This window comes from Neoarius graeffei, chromosome 14 (genome assembly GCF_027579695.1).
Source record: "Neoarius graeffei isolate fNeoGra1 chromosome 14, fNeoGra1.pri, whole genome shotgun sequence".
Classification (NCBI taxonomy): domain Eukaryota; kingdom Metazoa; phylum Chordata; class Actinopteri; order Siluriformes; family Ariidae; genus Neoarius; species Neoarius graeffei.
The window spans coordinates 77,071,764-77,091,939 of NC_083582.1; the positions used below are offsets into that span (position 1 = coordinate 77,071,764).

The following is a 20,176-nucleotide window of genomic DNA, read 5'->3' on the forward strand; positions in this document are numbered from 1 at the left end:
AAGCTGTTGATTTGTCTTTACATTCATATATAACTTGTGTGTGTGTGTGTGTGTGTGTGTGTGTGTGTGTGTGTGTGTGTGTGTGTGTGTGTGTATAAAAATAAAGTACAGTAATGTTAAAGACATGGGCTATGTATGTAATATACACAACTAAATATTGCACTAATAAAATACTTGGAGCATAATGTGAGTAAACAAATACGTGTAAAAATTAACAGGACAAAGACAATATAAAAACAAAGGACTAGTTTGATTATGACAAAGGGTTGAGTTCTTCCTCTAAAAGCTGTTGAGATAAAAAGGTCTGGACTAGATGTTTGAAAGCACTTTTGGAAGACTGAGACTATAAACTGTATATACGCTTAATAAAAAAAAAAAAAACTGGTTGAAAAAAAATCATGAAAATTGATAGTTACAAGTGATTGAAAAAAAAATCCCGTTTTTCATGGATCATTCCAGATCAGTACCAAAAGTCACAGCAACGTAATTCAGCCCAGACGGATTCTTCATGTGAAATTTGGTGATGACTTGAAAACTGCGGGAGAAATAGCATCCTAAAAAACATTAGGATGATTTTTTATTATTATTATTATTATTATTATTATTATTATTATTAAGTCAAGTTTATTTGTATTGCGCTTTTAACAATAAACTTTGTCGCAAAGCAGCTTTACAGAATTTGAACGACTTAAAATATGAGCTAATTTTATCCCTAATCTATCCCCAATGAGCATGCCCGGGGCGATGGCAGCAAGGAAAAACTCCCTCAGACAACATGAGGAAGAAACCTCGAGAGGAACCAGACTCAAAAGGGAACCCATCCCCATCCGGGCAACAACAGACAACATGACTATAACATTAACAGTCCGGACATAAAGTCAGCTTTGTTGATGCTATAAACCCCCCACCGACAGAAACCCGAGCGCAAAACCGTTCACGACAACTGCAGTCCCAAAGTCAGCAAGTCAACTGCAGTCTCCAGCCACAAAAGCACCACTGCAAGAGTCCAGAGCGTCCTCCAGGTGCAACCCCCTACTGTCCACATGGGGCCGCCATCCACAGGAGCGATGCGATGAGACTCCAACCAGACACAGGGCACCAGGATGGATCAGGCAGGTCTGAGGAGCAGAAGAGGTTCAGCATCTCGATCCCAGAACCGACATGTAACTCAGAGGGACAGATTTGGGGGGGGGGGAGAAAACACAGGTTGTTCGGTATGCCCAATGTCACCTGAATAAGTAGGAACAGTATACATATTGCACTGAGTACAAGCAGGGACTCCGGCAACTAACTATGACAGCATAACTAAAAGGGGAGAGCCAGAAGGTAACACAGGCATGAGGGGCCCCGGGACATAAAGCAGCAGCCACTACACCGTCAACAAACTCGAGTGAGCAAGCGAGTGGGGACTGACAGCATCCATACATCCCAGTTTACCAAAACACTCTGTCTGAGGATCCTCCAGATCTACACCTTTACCTCATAAACACCATTAACACAAGGCTTGACTAAACAGATATGTTTTCAGCCGAGACTTAAACACTGAGACTGTGCCTGATTCCCGAACACTACTTGGAAGGCTGTTCCATAACTGTGGGGCTTTGTAAGAAAAGGCTCCGCCCCCTGATGTAGCCTTCACTATACGAAGTACCAGCAGATAGCCTGCACCTTTTGATCTAAGTAGGCGTGGCAGGTCATAGAGGAGCAGAAGTTCACTCAGGTACTGTGGTGCGAGACCATTCAGTGCTTTAAAGGTCAATAGTAGTATTTTATAATCAATACAAAATGTGATTGGGAGCCAATGCAGTGTGGATAAGACAGGGGTGATGGGGTCATATTTTCTAGTTCTAGTAAGGACTCTTGCTGCTGCATTTTGAACTAACTGGAGCTTGTTTATTCTCCTACTGGAACATCCAGACAGTAAGGCATTACAACAGTCCAACCTGGAGGGAACAAAAGCATGAACTAGTTTTTCTGCGTCATGTAGTGACATTAGGCAAGGCAAGGCAAGGCAAGTTTATTTCTATAGCACATTTCATACACAATGGCAGTTCAATGTGCTTTACAGAAGTAAAAACAAAAACAGTAAACAATAGAGAAATAAAATTACATAAAATAATTTTATTTTTATTCTAAAACAATTAATTAAAAGAAAATAAGAATTAAACAATAGTAAAAATAAAATAATAAAATGAAGTAGTAGTTCAAATAAGATGAGAAAGAAAAAAAAAGAGATGAAAGAAAGCTATCCGGGTGATGTTATCAGTGTGAGTTTTGAATGAAAGACTGGGGTCAATAATCACTCCGAGGTCTTTTACTGCTGCACGTGAAGAAACAGAAAGGCCATCCAGAGTTACTGTGGAATCAGAAAACTTACTTCTAGCTGCATGTGGTCCGAGTACAAGTACTTCAGTCTTGTCAGAGTTAAGCAGAAGGAAATTAATAAGCATCCAGTGTCTAATGTCCTTCACACATTTCTCAATTCTATTAAGCTGGTGTCTCTCATCAGGTTTTGCAGAAACATACAACTGTGTGTCATCAGCATAACAGTGGAAACTAATACAATGTTTACGAATAATATCACCCAGAGGGAACATATATAAAGAAAAAAAGCAGTGGACCCAAGACAGAACCTTGTGGAACACCAAACTTTACCTCGGTACGTCTAGAAATATCACCATTTACATCAACATACTGATAACGATCAGTTAAATAAGAGCTGAGCCAGGAGAGAGCCGTTCCCTTAACTCCCACAACATTTTCTAGTCTATCCAGAAGAATGGAATGATCAATGGTATCAAATGCTGCACTAAGGTCAAGCAACACAAGCAGCGAGACACAGCCCTGATCAGATGCCAACAGTAGGTCATTTACTACTTTAACCAGAGCTGTCTCTGTGCTATGATGAGGTCTAAATCCTGACTGATACATTTCATGGATGTTATTCCTATGTAAATATGAGCATAACTGCTGTGCCACAGCTTTTTCAAGGATCTTGGAGATAAAGGGGAGGTTTGATATTGGCTGATAATTGGACAGCTGACAGGGATCAAGGTCAGGTTTTTTAATCGGGGGTTTGATAACTGCTAGTTTAAAGGATTTGGGTACATAGCCAATCATAAGAGAAGAATTGATTATTTTTAGAAGCGGTTCAATTACTTCAGGTATTATCTGTTTGAATAGACGTGTAGGTAAGGGATCTAGTACACAAGTTGAGGCTTTTGATGCGGAGATTAATGAAAGTAATTCAGTTTCTCTAAGGGGAGTAAAACATTCTAATTGCTGATCTGATACAGTTATATTGTTAACTACAGGGTCACTTACATTGTCTGACCTTAAATTAGTAGTTTGAATTTTTTTGTCGGATATTCTCAATTTTGTCATTAAAAAAATTCATGAAGTCGTCACTACTACATACTGCAGGTGTGCATGTGTCTATAGTGGACTTATTCCTGGTTAATTTTGCTACAGTATTAAATAGGAATCTAGGATTATTTTTGTTATCTTCTATTAGGGAGGAGAGATATGTTGATCTCGCAGCACTAAGAGCTTTTCTATACTTCAGGAAGCTCTCCTTCCACGCTAATTTGAACACTACCAATTTTGTTTGATGCCATTTATGTTCCAATTTTCGAGTGGTCTGTTTTAAAGTGCGAGTGTCATCATTATGCCAGGGTGCTAATTTTTTCTCTGACCATTTTCCTTTTAAGAGGAGCTACATTATCTAAAGTATGGTGGAACGTTGACTCAAAGCATTCAGTTGCCTGATCAAGTTCTGCAGGGGCTGACAGTGACCCAATCAAAGTTGACAGCTCTGGGAGATCATTTATAAAGCTCTGTGCAGTAGTTGACGTGAATGTACGTTTAATACAGTAGCGTGGTGAGGTGCATATATTATTACTCAGACATAGTTTGAATGAGATGAGATAATGATCTGAGAACTTCAGACTGTGGAAGTATGACTATATTGTCTACGTTTAATCTGAATGTTAGTATTAGATCGAGGGTGTGACCACCATTATGGGTCGGTCCTATGACATTCTGATTAATCCCTACTGAATCTAAAATGGACACAAACGCTGTTTTCAAAGGGTCTTCTGGGTTATCAAAGTGAATATTAAAATCTCCGACAACTAAAGCTTTGTCTAAGGAAATAACCAGATCTGAGATAAAATCTGCAAATTCAGAAAGAAACTCAGAATATGGCCCCGGGGGCCTGTAAATAATAAGTAATGGAATTAACTGGGTAGACTTAGTTTTCGAGGCTACATACATTATATGAGTATGAAGAACTTCAAATGTATTAAATTTATAACCAGGTTTTTGTGTTACACCCAGATAATCATTATAAATAACCGCGACGCCTCGTCCTCTGCCAGTTAGACGAGGCTGGTGTATATAACTGTATCCAGGAGGACTCGCTTCATTTAATGCTATATATTCATTTGGCTTAATCCATGTTTCAGTTAAACACAGTACATTAAACTCCTGATCAGTAATGAGTTCATTAACCATTAGTGCTTTAGATGTAAGAGATCTAATATTTAATAGCCCCACCTTTAGATCAAAGGTGCTGGCAGCAGCTGTACAGTCAGTCTGATCTAATTTTATATTGATTAGGTTACTGGAACAAACTCTCTGAGTATTTCTACTTTTTGTTGAGCTCGGGGAACAGACACAGTCTCGATGTAGTGGACCCTGAGTGACGACTCTGTGCAGCTAGCAGACAGTCGGTTTAGCCTGTTCGTCTGCTCCCTGGCCTTGGCTCTGGATTGTCAGAAATTAACTAGGCCTGTTCTGAGACTATGACCTATGCTGCAGGAAATGAGAGCAGCACCTTCCCGAGTGGGATGGATACCGTCCCGCCCTAACAGGCCAGCAGTGCCCTCAAAATTAGCCCAATTATCTATAAAGCCCACACTGTTTTCAGAGCACCACCTGGACAGCCAGCAGTTCAGCGACCATAACCTGCTGTAAGCTACATCGCCACGCCGCATTGGGATGGGGCCAGAGCATACTACAGCATCGGACATCGCCTTCGCTAATTTAAACACCTCTACACAGTTACTCTTAGTAACCTCAGACCAACAAAGGCATATATCATTAGCTCCTGCATGGATAACTATCTTTGAGAACCATTATTATTATTATTATTATTATCAGCTTGTATAGCACATTTCTCATACCCAAGGTTGTGTTACAATTATAAATAAATAAATAGCTGTTTAGTATTCAATAAACACCTAATTAAACTTGTTGAACCTAATAAAGACCAGTAAAAGGTGGGGTTTTTTTCGTGTTAGTATTAAAAGCTCCTTTTGTAAGTCTTACAAATAATGTAAACTATTTAATATTTAAAAGCATTTGAAGATGACGAGTGTAAACGTTTCTCGTCACAGTATGTTTTTGTTTTATGCCAGTAACCAAAAGTAATGTTCCTCATAATTTTATCATACAATAAATTTTAGACTTTCTCACTTCAGATAAATGCACATTATTATACTGCAGGTGCCAAGGGAATCTTTTGGGATAGACTTTACCCTGTTTTTTTCCAAAATGGTATTTTAGACAGTAGCATACAATCCAGGGTACTGGTCAAAGCAAGCGTCCTACTTTGTTTTGGAAATCTCATCTCATCTCATTATCTGTAGCCGCTTTATCCTGTTCTACAGGGTCGCAGGCGAGCTGGAGCCTATCCCAGCTGACTACGGGCGAAAGGCGGGGTTCACCCTGGACAAGTCGCCAGGTCATCACAGGGCTGACACATAGACACAGACAACCATTCACACTCACATTCACACCTACGCTCAATTTAGAGTCACCAGTTAACCTAACCTGCATGTCTTTGGACTGTGGGGGAAACCGGAGCACCCGGAGGAAACCCACGCGGACACGGGGAGAACATGCAAACTCCGCACAGAAAGGCCCTCGCCGGCCACGGGGCTCGAACCCGGACCTTCTTGCTGTGAGGCGACAGCGCTAACCACTACACCACTGTGCCGCCCCCCGTTTTGGAAATCTTATGGCCCTTTTCCACTACCCTTTTTCAGCTCACTTCAGCCTGACACGGCTCGCGTTTCGACTACCTCAGAGCAGCACGACTCAGCTCGCTTCAGCCCTACTCAGTACCCAAAACTCGCACGGTTTTGGAGTGGGGCTGAAGCGAGCCAAACCGAGCCGAGTGGGGCTAGGGGCGTGAGCAGACACTCCCCTGTGCACTGATTGGTGAGGAGGAGTGTCCTCACATGCCCACACATGCCCCGCGAGCACGCTGGGATCTGTAAACACCGTAAACCCGGAAGAAGAATAATTACGAATTACGAGAATTTCTGAAGCCTTATGTGCCTCGCCTCATCTATACGCTCTTGCCAGTATCTATTGGCGTTGTCGGTGACAACAAGCCACAGCACCAAGACCAGCAACACTAACGACTCCATGTCCTCCATGTTTATTGTTTACTATCCGGGTTGTGAGACTACCGCTTAAAAGGTCACTGACGTCACTGTTTGCGCCGCCTAACGACATCACGCGACGTCCACCCACTTTCGCTAACTCCACCCAATGTGTCCACCCACTTCCAGCCAGCACGGTTCAGCGCGGTTGTAGTCGAAATGCAACTCCAACAGCCCAACTCAGCTCGACTCAGCCCAACTCAGCACCGCACGGCTCAGCCCGACTCAGCCGCGTTGGTAGTGGAAAAGCGGCATTAATTTGTAATTCATAAAATGATGCTTGTTCTGCTGTATAAACAAAGAGAAAGTTCCCGTAGTCAGGCATCAGTCATGTCCTCCTGCTGCATATTTACCTGTGAGTTCAGTTTTAATGAGTAGGGTATAACCGTGTCGTGTTGAACATGCCTGATCATTTCAAGATATCAAAAACTCAAGGAGCAAATAAATCTTGCACAAGTGTCAGTGCTGCATTCGTAAATAAGGTCTATGTTCTTGAGCGGCGGAAAACAGGAGCTTTTTTCTCCATGTTAGGAATCCGACATGCACAATTCTGAGTTGGCAAAAAAAAAAATCCCAACCCTCCAGTAGGTGTTGAAGGTAACTCAGTTCCTGTGTCTGTATTTATGTTTATTTAGCAATTATTTGCCGAAGGTAAAGTGAATATCAGTGAATAATAATGGACACAAATCGAGCTTGAAGTTATTATTTACTGATATTCACTGAGGCTGAGGTGGATAACTGTTTTAGTATAAATACACATGAGATTTATTTTAAACAATTGTATTAAACAATTTTCAAACTTCAGAACCTTCATGTAAATGTACTAACTTCGCGGTGCAGACTCGTGTCACTGATCTACGCCAAGTCACATAAAATACTTTGTTTTGAAATCAATAAAATAAATCCCAACCCCACCTTCCCTTTCAATAGTTTTAGACCAAGCTTCGGAGAATCTTTCGTGCTTTTAGGAACAGCGTTTTCTTTCATCATTTGTAATTCTTCCTCACTTACGGTGACGAGGCGATTGGACGCCATTTTGCCGAGTCGCTTGATGATTATCGAGAAAATAGTCCAAATTTCTCGACCAATCAGCACGTTTGATTTTCTATAATCTGTGTATTTATAGTAAATATATTTCAAATCACGTTTGTTGTTATTTTTTTGTACCTGCCTTTGATATGTGGTCATGGATTTAGTTCACAAAATGTAAAGAACATCGTACTACAGTACTAATTTAACCCACCATAACCCCGCCCAGGTGGTTCCTAAGGATGAATGAATGCTGTAATGTTTGTTCATGTTGATGGTGGTTCTTGGTCCTTGACCATCCCACGGGTTTAAAGGAGTACGCCACCCCCAGGTGAAACTGAGTCAGTCCCTGCAGTCCCTAGAGTTGGATGAGTGAGCCAAAGCGTTTTGTAGCCGACCCAGCCATTGTCCTGATCTAGAAACGCCCCGGTTAGCTTTAGCTTAGCGTAGTCGCTGTAATCCGGCGTGTCCAGCTAGCATTGTCGTTGCAAAAGTGAATCAAATAACTCAAGATTTTTTATAATTATTTCTCATGACCTGTACATTCACATCGAGTACACATATCAATGCAAATTAACACGAAGGGATTTACTAGACCAATTTATATCTGGAACTATTTTCGGCCACAGCACAGGCAAAGCACCGCTGCAGGCGCAAAGACACCACGCAGCACCACAACTTCCGTCAATACACCAGTGTTACCAGGGAAACCAGGGTTTTCAGGTGCTGCGCGGTGTCTTTGCGCCTGCAGCGGTGCTTTGCCTGTGCTGTGGCCGAAAATAGTTCCAGATATAAATTGGTCTAGTAAATCCCTTCGTGTTAATTTGCAGTGATATGTGTACTCGATGTGAATGTACAGGTCATGAGAAATAATTATAAAAAATCTTGAGTTATTTGATTCACTTTTGCAACGACAATGCTAGCTGGACACGCCGGATTACAGCGACTACGCTAAGCTAAAGCTAACCGGGGCGTTTCTAGATCAGGACAATGGCTGGGTCGGCTACAAAACGCTTTGGCTCACTCATCCAACTCTAGGGACTGCAGGGACTGACTCAGTTTCACCTGGGGGTGGCGTACTCCTTTAAGATCCGACCACGCGCTCATAGGAAAGAAAGAAAAATCTCCCACTTGCATGAATTTCTAAAAAACAATCGTCATTTTTTTATCAGTTGAGCTGTTGAGTCTGAATAATGTATTCAAATTCAGTTCCATCTCTTGTGTGTGTGTGTGTGTGTGTGTGTGTGTGTGTGTGTGTGTGTGTAACAGTAAACAGGATGGATGATGAGGATCAGACCCTAAAGTACATGCCTGGTAGGTTGCGGACGAGCCAGCTTGAGAAGATGATGAGTAAAGAAGAACTGGAGGAAGAACAGAGGTAAACATTTCTCTCTCCCTCTGTTTCTCTCTCTCTCTGTCTCTCTACCTTCCCCCTCTCTCTCTCTTCCCCTCTGTCACTCTCTCTTTGTCTATCTCTCTCTCTCTGCCTCCTCCCTCCTTTCCTTCTTGGACCATTACTTTTCAACCTTTATATGCTCCCACTTGGGCAAATTATCAATAAAAATTCAATTTTGTATCACTGCTATGCAGATGATACCCAAATTTATTTTGCTCTATCACCTAATGACTATGCCCCCCTTGAATGTCTCTACCAGTGTATCGATCAAATCAATAGCTGGATGTCACAAAATTTTCTTCAGCTGAACACAGATAAAACAGAAGTAATTCTATTTGGAAAAAAAGACGAAAGACTCAGGATTACCACTATTCTTGACACAAAAGGGATTAAAACAAAAGAAATGGTTAAAAATCTTGGTGTTTTCATTGACAGCGAGCTAAACTTTGACAGTCACATGAAAGCAATCACTAAAACGGCATTTTATCACCTAAAAAACATTTCCAAACTAAGAGGACTTATGTCAAAAAATGATCTGGAAAAACTAATACATGCCTTCATCTCTAGTAGAGTTGATTACTGCAATGGCCTTTTCACAGGCCTGACAAAAAAGACCATCAAACGACTTCAGCTGGTTCAAAATGCAGCGGCGAGGGTTCTCACACGAACAAAAAGAACAGAGCACATTACTCCAATTCTAAGGTCCCTTCACTGGCTTCCAGTAAGCTACAGAACTGACTTTAAAGCATTGCTGCTGGTGTACAAATCTCTAAATGGTCCAGGGCCCAATTACCTCTCTGATATGTTGCAGCGGCCTAACCCAATCAGATCTACCAGATCGCAACAGAAAAATTTACTGGTAAAACCTGTTGTTAAAACAAAGTGTGGTGAAGCAGCTTTTAGCTACTATGCAGTACAGCTATGGAACCAACTGCCAGAGGACATCAAAAATGCTCCTGCTGTTGGCAGCTTCAAATCTAGGTTAAAGACCAAGCTGTTTTCAGATGCTTTCTGTTAAATAATTAATATTTTTTACATTTTTTATAATCTTTACTTTCTCTGCATGTTTTAAATTTACTTTAACTTTATTCTATTTTATTCTGCTAGTTTCTTTTTCTTTCTTTTTCTCCTTTTTCTTTTTCTTTTTGGCATTTTAATATTTTATTTCTACTATTGTTTAATTCTTATTATTTTCTTTTAATTCTTTTAATTAATTATTTTAGAATAAAGATACAATTATTTTATGTAATTTTATTTCTCTATTGTTTACTGTTTTTGTTTTTACTTCTGTAAAGCACATTGAACTGCCATTGTGTATGAAATGTGCTATATAAATAAACTTGCCTTGCCTTTCTTTCTTTCTTTCTTTCTTTCTTTCTTTCTTTCTTTCTTTCTTTCTTTCTTTCTTTCTTTCTTTCTTTCTTTCTTTCTTTCTCTCTGTCTTCCCCCTCTCTCTCTGTCTCACTCTCTCTCACTGTCTCTCTCCCTTCCTCTCTGCCTTTCTCTCTGTCTCTCTCACTGTCTCTTTATTTCTGTCTGTCTGTCTGTCTGTCTGTCTGCCTGCCTCTCCCTCTCTGCCCCCCGTGCATGCAATGACTATAGAATAATGTTTCCTGTACACACCCTGAAATTCATCCATCCTTTATCTATGCCACTTATCCGTCCATGTCGTGGGGAAGCTGGAGCCGATTCCAGCTGGCTCAGAGTGAGAGGCGAGGCACATCCTGGACAGGCCTCAAATCAACAATAAAATTCACATGCCAGAGTTTGTGTATAATAGAACTGTCAGTTTGTGAGCACATTTCAGAATAACAACATCCATCATTACTGTTCAACATAACATGCCTTAATCCATGAAAATAAAGAATAAATATTGAATTAGGAGGTGTATCCAAACTGGACATCTCATGCATGTGTGCGCACACACACACACACGCACACACACACACAGCACTCGCGTGTGTGTGTGTGCATGAGATGTCCAGTTTGGATACACCTTCTAATTCAATATTTATTCTTTATTTTCATGGATTTAGGCATCGTGTCAAACCCAACTGAAACTCGTCCTAATGATGTGCACATTTGCACATTTGTCTGCACACAACCTTGGCAGGATCTGAGCCAATGCTTCATCTGTCCTCAACTTAACTGTCTAGATTTTCACGTCACTGCTTATTGCTCTGACAGTGAACCTACTCTCCAAATCGAAATGGTTTAATACACTGTGCATTTCTCATGTTTCTACATGTTTCTTGAACGTGTGTGTTTCAGAGTTCAGAGGGAACAGCTCGCTGCAATCTTCAAGCTGCTGAAAGAAAACCAGGACACTTTCGGGGAGGTGACGGAGAAGGACATGGAGGAACAGCTGAAGCTTTACTCCATCTGAAACAACTGCACTGGTCTGCCATCATGGAAATGGAACGTTAATGCTAATAGTCGTCACCGTTTCTGCTGTTCGGAAGTGGGTGGGGTAGAGGGTCAGGCAGGAAGGTGGGGGAGGGGCATTTTAAAGTCCAGAACAGTGTTAGACATTCTGTCATGTGAGAAAAAACTGGGTAATTAATAAAGTTCAAAGTGTCTTAAGACTTAAACTGCACACAATTCACAACCTTGTTCGTAAAAAATAGGTGTAGAAGTGTGTGTGAGAGAGAGAGAGAGAGAGAGATAACCCTAGGCACCCTGAATTTTTTTTTTAAACACAGATTTTGTTATAGGTGTTTATGTTATGACCCCTGCAGCATTTAATTGTTTTGCAATGTATTGTTCCAGACAGAAAAATCTACAGAAAGTAACATAATACACAACACACTGGGATTTTTACCTGCAGAAGCAAGTGCAACAGTTCAATTCTCCAAATGAACTTCTCCAAGATCCTCTTAAAAACTTCCCAACTGGTTTCCTGATAGAAAAATCACAAAGTGTAGAACAAGCGTAACGTGTTGCAGGCAGCAAATTCAGAAGGAATATTTGCAAAAAACAAAAACAAACCAACAGACAAACAATAAAGTTTATCAGTTTGAACATCAAATATCTGGTCTTTTTATTGTATTCAAGCTCCCACCATTACTGAGCAGCTGGTAATCTCTATCCTGCATAGAGTAAACCCTGACAAAGCCGCTGGCCCTGACAGGCTTACAGGCAGGGTGCTCAAGGAACGCTCAACCCAGTTAGGTGGGGTGTTAACCAGGCTGTTCCAGCACCTCTTGGACACTAGCAGCGTCCCCGACCAGTGGAAGGAATCCACCATCATTCCAATTCCAAAGAAGACACGATCAAAGGATCTGAAGGACTACAGGCCAGTGGCCCCGACATCGATCCTGTGCAAGTGTATGGAAAGAGCAGTGTGTACATTATTGTTAGGTGAGCTGTCAGACAAACTGGATCCACTCCAGTTTGCTTACAAAGCAAAACGAGGCACTGAGGATGCAAGGTCGACCCTGCACTTATTTAATGGATAAAGGACTTTTTAAAAGACAGACCATTTTTGTTCCTAGTTCTTTATCTGGTCAATGCAGAAGAAGAACAACAACAAGAAGAATAAGAAGACAAAGAAAAAGACCAAGATGAAGAAGAAGACCACCACTAGGTATACCAGATCAGTTGATGTAAGACCGTGGCCTCATTACTATTGAATTAAATATTTATATTCATAACACGCGTTTAAAAAAATCCAATCGTTGCAGCTGAGTCATGAGTTTCTTCAGTCTGTAAATAAGCAGCATTAAAAGTTTCTTCTGAAAATATTCAACAGTTTATTGAATAATACTTCATTCCAGATATTAAATCCCTTAAACAGGAGGCTTGAGCAATATATCCATCAAAACCTGCCATCACGTACACCTCATTACAGATTTACTTTGGTGTGGTCGAGGTGCTTTTAAAACCATTCAGCATTGACACACCCTTATAGCCAAACAAGCCTCATGTCAGACACGGTGATCCTGAAATATGCAGAGCCAAGCAGTTACTCTTTTAGCATTCCTGTTTTCCTGTGGCCTGATTTATGTTGTAATTTGGAACAAGATGCCAGACAAGCTGCTGAGGTATGTTTGTGTTTGTGTTTTCGTATAAATTGTATAAATGTTGATGTTTGATGTTTAGATTATAGATATCCAAGCTCAGATTTATTCCAGTGATCAGAGCTTCCCCTTAGCAAAAAGTCGTATACTTAAAGTTCATTTTATTAAGTATGCTTCAGTATAAGTATAGCAAGTATACTACTTTTAGTGTCCTAGAAAGTATACAAATTTAATACTTTTTTGGACTAAATTGGAACATTTCAGGTTTATAAAAGTACACTTTAAAGTATACAACAAGTACACTCATCTATATACTATCAATGTACTTGGTATATCCCTCTCGTATGCTTAAAGTATACCACAAGTACACTTATCAATATACTGCCATTGTACTAGTTATATACTTCGAGTCCCTATTTTTAGTTTATTATTGTATACTTTAAGTATACTGTTATAAACGTTGGTTATTTCACTACTTTACTTGTTATACTTTAAGTTTGCTTGGCATATTACTTGTAGCTTACTATTTATATACTGGAAATATACTCTTTAAAGTATTCTTAAAGTTTACTCATACTGTATGCACACAAGAGTGTGATGCATTTACAAAATCACAAGACAGAATGTTGAAAACAAGTTTGATATATTTTCAAACATTTCAAAAAACAAAGACCTATGAAATCAAGTCCTTCCTTACTGGAGAAAATGGAAGGAAAAAGTGCACATTTGCATGTAAAAATGTAAACATAATGGTCTCTTGATCAATAAAGTCAAGTCAAAAGTTTTTCTGTTTTTGTGTATGATTTTAAGGTACATAAAGATAATGCAATTGAGCACACATACTATATACTGTAAAGTTTTAAACTCCAGCATTATATTCTATTAATATATAAATTAAATGTTAAGCATGAGTCAGTGACTTGACCTTATTATGCACTTGGAGCAAGATATACTAAGTATTAGTACTTTGTGGCAGAAAAACGTAAAAAGTATACTAAAGTATACGTTTTAGTATTAAAGTATAAGTGTAAGTCTTAGTATTAATGTACTTAGTCTTAGACTTTTGTTTATACTTTTCAGTATAAGCCAAGTATACTTCACTATACTATTCTTAAGTATATAAAATATAGTTTATAACAAGTCAACTTCAAGTATACGTCCTCAGTTTTAGTAAAAAAATAAGTATACTCATAGTACACTTGAATAAACTTCTTTTTGCTAAGGGTATCTTTCTGTCCAGTCATGTCAGCGTTATTATTGAGAATGATTCTCTCTTTTTTCCCTCTTTATTAAAGTTACCAAGCAGTCAATATTTCTGTGATGAAATCACAATTATTTTGGGGAACTGGAGATGAAATCACAGGAAAGCTTCTCAATACAACTGTGACTCCTTCACGGAATTTGTCTTCAGGAAAAACCAGTAAAGGAGCGACGGAGCATCATGTGACTTTAGGCATATCTGAGCTTAAACATCAGACCAACATCACCCCTATTCCCATCCTCTATAAGAAAAATTTCACTAAGTTACCCCAGTGGGACTTTGAGGATGTTTATACGCAGAGCAGCGAAGTGCGACGGCTGGTGTGGTTTTGTTTTTCTTTCTTGTTATGACACGGAATCTGTGATATGGTTCTATGGCTGGTTTACTGCTGTCTTGTGTTCTGTAACACCATAAACTACTGTCTTTAGGTCTGTTCAAAGTCTCTCCAGAACTCCAAAGATAAAGAGTTTCAGGAGGCTGTAATGTGGAACATCCAGCTTTGGTTCTACAAAGGCCACCTCAATAATGTGAGTGAGTGGAACCGTCTAGCACACTTCAACAACCCGTTTGGGTTTATGGAATATACCTATACTGGTGAGTAGTTTGGGTTTAAAAAAAAGCATCTCTGACATTTATTTACAGTTTCAGAATACATCCTGGATTATTACTGCTCCGGGATGGAGCAGTAGCCTAGCCTAACAATAAGCAATACCGGACAATGTGCGATATAATGTGCAAGCTCTCTCCTGCTGCCACCCCCCCTTCTCGCCGCCCTTTTTCCTTCTTTCCCTCCTTCCTCTCTTCCCCATATCTTATTCTTTTTATATTTGTATATGTAAATTAGTGCTGTCAAAAATGTCGCGTTATTATCGCGTTAACTTGACTCAATTTTAACGGCGATAATTTTTTTATCGCGAGATTAACGCTCTGTGACATGATGTAGGTTTTTCATAAGCTTTTGAAACTGCCAGGAACTTGGAACAGAACAGAGACTTTGCTTAGAAAAACAATAGCAGCTAGACTGTAATGCCACGCCCCGCACAGCCAGAGTCCTCTGCCCTCCCCCCAAAGAACCACGGGACGAAGAGCCACGGTGCTCGGCTTAGGTTTCATTTTCCCATCGGCGGCTCCAGCCCGACTTTGCAGTGGCTGTGACAAGACGTGTTATACAGAGCCGTAGTAACTCGTCCCCTCACTTTTAATTACCCGAGCGCACGCCTTAATGCAAAGCGTGCGCACGGGTTATAACTCGTGCGCACGCATTAATATCTCGTGCACACGCCTTATAAGTCGTTCCCACGCTTTGTTATTTTTTTATTCACCATGTCCCCTCTACGGCTCCGTAGTGTTATGCTCTGCAATAAAAAAAAATAAATTGGTACAAAGCAAGCCCATTCACTTTTTTATGCTGATAAGAGAATTACAATGGTTTTTCATGTGACAAAAATGTGCGATTAAATTGCGATTAATCGCGAGTTAACTATGACAGTCGCGACATTAATCGCGATTAAATATTTTAATCGCTTGACAGCACTAATGTAAATACTTAATTTATTTTAATTTATCTAGAAGTTTTCTCTATTTCTTTTCTCTGTTTATCTGTAATGATGCTGCTGGAATCTTAATTTCCCTGAGGGAACCCTCCCAAAGGGATCAGTAAAGTTCTATCTAATCTAATCTAATCTAATCTAATTTAAGGGGTGCAGTCAACATGCAAACAATATGTTTTACTATATCTATAAAGTATCAATGATTATTCTATTCATATTCACTGGATATGAGCAATCACGTGCTCTGATTGGCTACTCTGTTACTAGAATATCAGCTCATATACCGTGAGTAGAGAAAAACAAAATGGCAGAGCATGTTGCTGAACCAACTGGGGACGAAAGAAAAACTCTACTCAAAAACAAAACCCCCCAAAAATAAAAAAAAAATTAAAAAAAAGCACAACAAAATCTCATTATCTCTAGCCGCTTTATCCCGTTCTACAGGGTCGCAGGCAATATGGAATAAAAATATTTGATGATTTTTTAGTTTTCAAGAATTATTATTACAGCGTTTTTCACAAATTGCTCATGTCATTTCGCTGGATTGTTTACATTCTAAGCGGAAATGATTTTGTCAGACATTTTGTATAAAGTTTTTATTTATCAAATTTACAAAAAAAAAATGTTCTGTTTCTCAAAATCCAGTGAATGTGGATCGAATAAAACAGTTATTCCACTCAATCTCATCGTACATGGATTATAGAGAACTCGGTGCTACGCGCCTCGTCGGCTATCAGCTCATGTACGACTCAATCTCGTGGAATAACTGTTAATTATGTGTTAGTCCACCAGATTTTTATACCAGATGCTCAGATTATGGATTTTGAGATTGTGAGTTCTACCTGCTGCATTACACTACCAGTCCTCTGTATGCAGGAAATACAAACCAAAGTGAAGTTGGACGGAGGGAAGTGACTGTAACTCTGACATGAAATCATGTGTGTGCAACTCAAAATGGTCCATTTTCCAGGCAGAATCCCTTCAAATTGTCCATGATTTTGTACATGATGTTTCAGCTCGATCTAAAGTGTATTTTTGGACCAGAATGACACGATTTTTACTGTGGATTTGCAAAACAGCAATCAGTAATTTAATTTGATGCCTCGTTGATTGGTTGGCACCATGCCAAACACTCTAACACACGACTCTAACACAGGACCAACTTTAATCTGTACAAAATGTTACCAACAAAGCTAGAACTGTTGACGCATGAGAGTCAGTCATAAAATGTGTTTTTATTCCTTCTGAGCATGCAGTGTTGAAAACATGGAGACCAGGACTCAGAATCAGTCAGGACACGTACAATGAACGGACACCATCGAGTGTCGACTCATTTCTGGTTCTGGACAGGAACTACACGGTCGTCGTTTAAAACAAGTCCCTGTCTCAAGTCGTCTAAAACCAGCCTCAGTCCAACACAGTGGTAGATGATGTTAAACGTGGTAAATGTATCCTTTAGAGGGCGCTATTGGGGTGATTATTCATTGATAGTTAATGGATCAACAAGCGAAAACAGTGCAAAATATTGCATGCTTTTCAACACTGTTTCTACGCATTCTGTAAACAGAGCATCAAATCCCGTGGCACGACTCACATATTAACAAGTGCAGGACTCCGTAGGTGCTAAAGAAGGTGACTGGACTTGCTTGAAATCCCTTGAAGACGTTTCAGCTCTCATCCAAAAGCCTTCTTCAGTTCTGTCTGACTAGCGTGGGGTTCCAGGTATTTATCCTCTAGTGGACCAAAAGTAACCCTAAGGAGAGTCGTTGAGGTCACATGGGTCAGTGTTCACACCCGGCCCCCAGTGACCTACACCTCCAGGATGACTTGATGACCCATGTGACCTCAACGACTCTTCTTAGGGTTGCTTTTGGTCCAGTAGAGAATAAATACCTGGAACTCCCCACTAGTCAGACAGAACTGAAGAAGGCTTTTGGATGAGAGCTGAAACGTCTTCAAGGATTTCAAGCAAATCCAGTTGCCTTCTTTAGCACCTACAGTTTACGATGACTGAGAACCTTCACAGACAAGTGCAGAATTCTTGAGCTTGTACGTTTTCTCAGAGCAAAATCAACATGAAGCTTACTTCTTTTTCTTCTTTTTCTTCTCCTTCTTCTTTTTTTTAAATTTGAGTTTCTGTAAAGACATCAAAAAGCCAGTGGATTTGATCCCAAAGCCGAAGTACAATCAGCTTTTACCAGTGCCAAGTGGCTCAAAGGACGGATGTATTCGCTGCGCTGTAGTTGGCACAGGTGGCATTCTCAACGGCTCCAAAATGGGCAAAGAGATCGACTCTCATGATTACGTCTTTCGGTCAGAGAAGTATCTGCAGCTCCTGCCTTACTTTCTGTGAAATTGTCGCTACCTGACAGTGGCATTCCAAAGTCCACTAATGGTGAGGGCTCGTGTCCCATGCTGATCTTTAACATCTGTTTCGAGCAGAATGAATGGAGCAGTGCTTAAAGGCTTCGAGGAAGACGTTGGGAATAAAACCTCGGTGTACGTGCACACGTCGTTCTCCTTAACTCAGTCTATGATCGGACTGGGAAAGTACGGCTTCAAACACATTCCACATGATGAGGTGGGTGCCATGTTAATGAATCACAAAAATACAGCCGAGTGCAAAATTTTGTGCATCCTGTGGCTTCTGGGTGGAAACTGTCAGTTCGTTTGCTATTTATTGAGAGAAATAAAACATATGGCACAAATGAGCAGAAGAATGAGTGTGAGGGCAGTGTATGATATCTGATCATGACCACAAGTCTGACATTTGAAGGGAAATTAAAATCTTAATTGCACAGCTTGTTCACTATTAACATCTTACTATGCTTTCTTCCTTCCTTCATTTATTTACTTATTTATTTATTTATTTATTTATTCATTCATTCATTTAAAATACATTTTTTTGTTTAAATGTAAAGATTTGAACAAACATCATTACTTTCCCCCCTCAATATGAACATCTTATACTATATTATACATATCTTTACATTTCTTTGGTTTGCTTATTTTATTACAAACTTTGATTTTATTTGTTTGCAAATTTAAATTCAAACTGTTGAACATATATAATTTTTCTTTTTTTCTTTGTATACAGTATTCTTTCTTTCTTGAAATGCAAACCATAGAACATATACACACTCGCTGGCCACTTTATTAGGAACACCCATCCATCCATCTGCAGTTGTGTAATCAGCCGATCCCTCGACAGCAGCAGCACGGTGCATCAAATCCCACAGATACAAATCACGAGCTTCAGTTAATGTTCACAATGTTCAAACATCAGAACGGGAAACATTGTGATCTCACAGTGTGACTTTCTCTCACTGTGGTATGGGTGTTGGTTTGATCCAGATGGGCTGGTTTGAGTATTTCAGGAACTGCTGATCTCCTGGGGTTTTCACACACAACAGTCTCTAGAGTTTACACAGAATGGTGCAGAAAACAAAAAACACTGAGTGAGTGAGTGAGCGACAGTTCTGTGGGTGGAAACAAACGCCTTGTTGATAAGAGAGGGTCAGAGGGAAATGGACAGATTGGCTCGAGCTTTTTTTGCCAGGAAGGATATAGTAACTCATATAATCACTCTTTACAACCGTGGTGAGCAGAAAAGCATCTCAGCATGCAACAGCAGAAGAACACATTGGGTTCCACTCCTGCAGCCAAGAACAGGGATCTTAGAATCAACAACAAGTTCCTATTAAAGTGGTCACTGAATGTATATTTTCAGTAGTAATATCTGACGATGCATTATTTATTTTTTCATTATTTTTTTGTTGCTGGTTTATTTGCTTTTTGTGTGTTTGCTTATTTAAATGCACACTTTTGAACAGATCATTTTTGTTTTTCAGTGTTACGATGTTAAGATGGAGAATTTGTTTCTTGACGTAAATAGATATACGGTCATTTGTTCTTCAGTGTTAACATCTGAAAATATACAATTGTATGCTTGCTTATTTAAACGCTGTCTTTTAAACAGATATTATTTAAATATCTTTATTATTTTATAGTATTTCATATTTATTTGTTTTAATATATTATTTATTATTAAAATTAATTATTTTAATACCTTTTAATAAAGTTGCTGTTGTTCTGTTTTTCCTAATACATTTCCATATTAATGTCTTGATATACAGTATTTTTTGTATTTTTTTGTGTGGGTTTAAATGCAAACCATATATTTTTCTATCCGCATTCACTGGATATGAGCAATCGTGCACTTTGATTGGCTACTCTACTACTAGAATATCAGCTCATATACCGTGAGTAGAGAAAAACAAAATGGCGGAGTGTGTTGCTGAACCAACCGAGGACGAAATAAAAACTCTACTCGAAAACAAAACCCCAAAAATAAAAAAGTAACAAAATATGGAATGAAAGTATTTGATGGTAAGAACATATCGTTTTTATTTTTCAAGAATTATTATTATTATTGGGGGCGGCACGGTGGTGTAGTGGTTAGCGCTGTC

The 20,176-nt window shown here is 39.5% G+C and overlaps 2 protein-coding genes across 3 annotated transcripts in view; both read left to right on the forward strand.

The window, feature by feature from the left end:
* The window catches only part of LOC132898613 (matrix-remodeling-associated protein 7-like), a 115,153-nt gene extending 103,248 nt beyond the window's left edge, over nucleotides 1-11,905 (forward strand). The window contains exons 3-4 of the mRNA XM_060940332.1: nucleotides 8,751-8,859; nucleotides 11,149-11,905. Of these exons, the coding sequence (XP_060796315.1) occupies nucleotides 8,751-8,859; nucleotides 11,149-11,263 (224 nt within the window). The 3' untranslated portion in view covers nucleotides 11,264-11,905. The remainder of the gene's footprint in view (nucleotides 1-8,750; nucleotides 8,860-11,148) is intronic.
* A 99-nt stretch (nucleotides 11,906-12,004) lies between these two features.
* LOC132898612 (alpha-N-acetylgalactosaminide alpha-2,6-sialyltransferase 1-like) overlaps nucleotides 12,005-20,176 on the forward strand; it is a 43,312-nt gene continuing 35,140 nt past the window's right edge. The window contains exons 1-5 of one of the 2 annotated variants that reach the window (XM_060940330.1): nucleotides 12,836-12,920; nucleotides 14,192-14,477; nucleotides 14,586-14,751; nucleotides 17,852-18,020; nucleotides 18,150-18,288. In XM_060940330.1, the coding sequence (XP_060796313.1) occupies nucleotides 12,901-12,920; nucleotides 14,192-14,477; nucleotides 14,586-14,751; nucleotides 17,852-18,020; nucleotides 18,150-18,288 (780 nt within the window). In that variant the 5' untranslated portion in view covers nucleotides 12,836-12,900. Of the gene's footprint in view, nucleotides 12,921-14,191; nucleotides 14,478-14,585; nucleotides 14,752-17,851; nucleotides 18,021-18,149; nucleotides 18,289-20,176 lie in introns of both variants that reach the window. The other variant, XM_060940331.1, reaches the window with a different exon arrangement.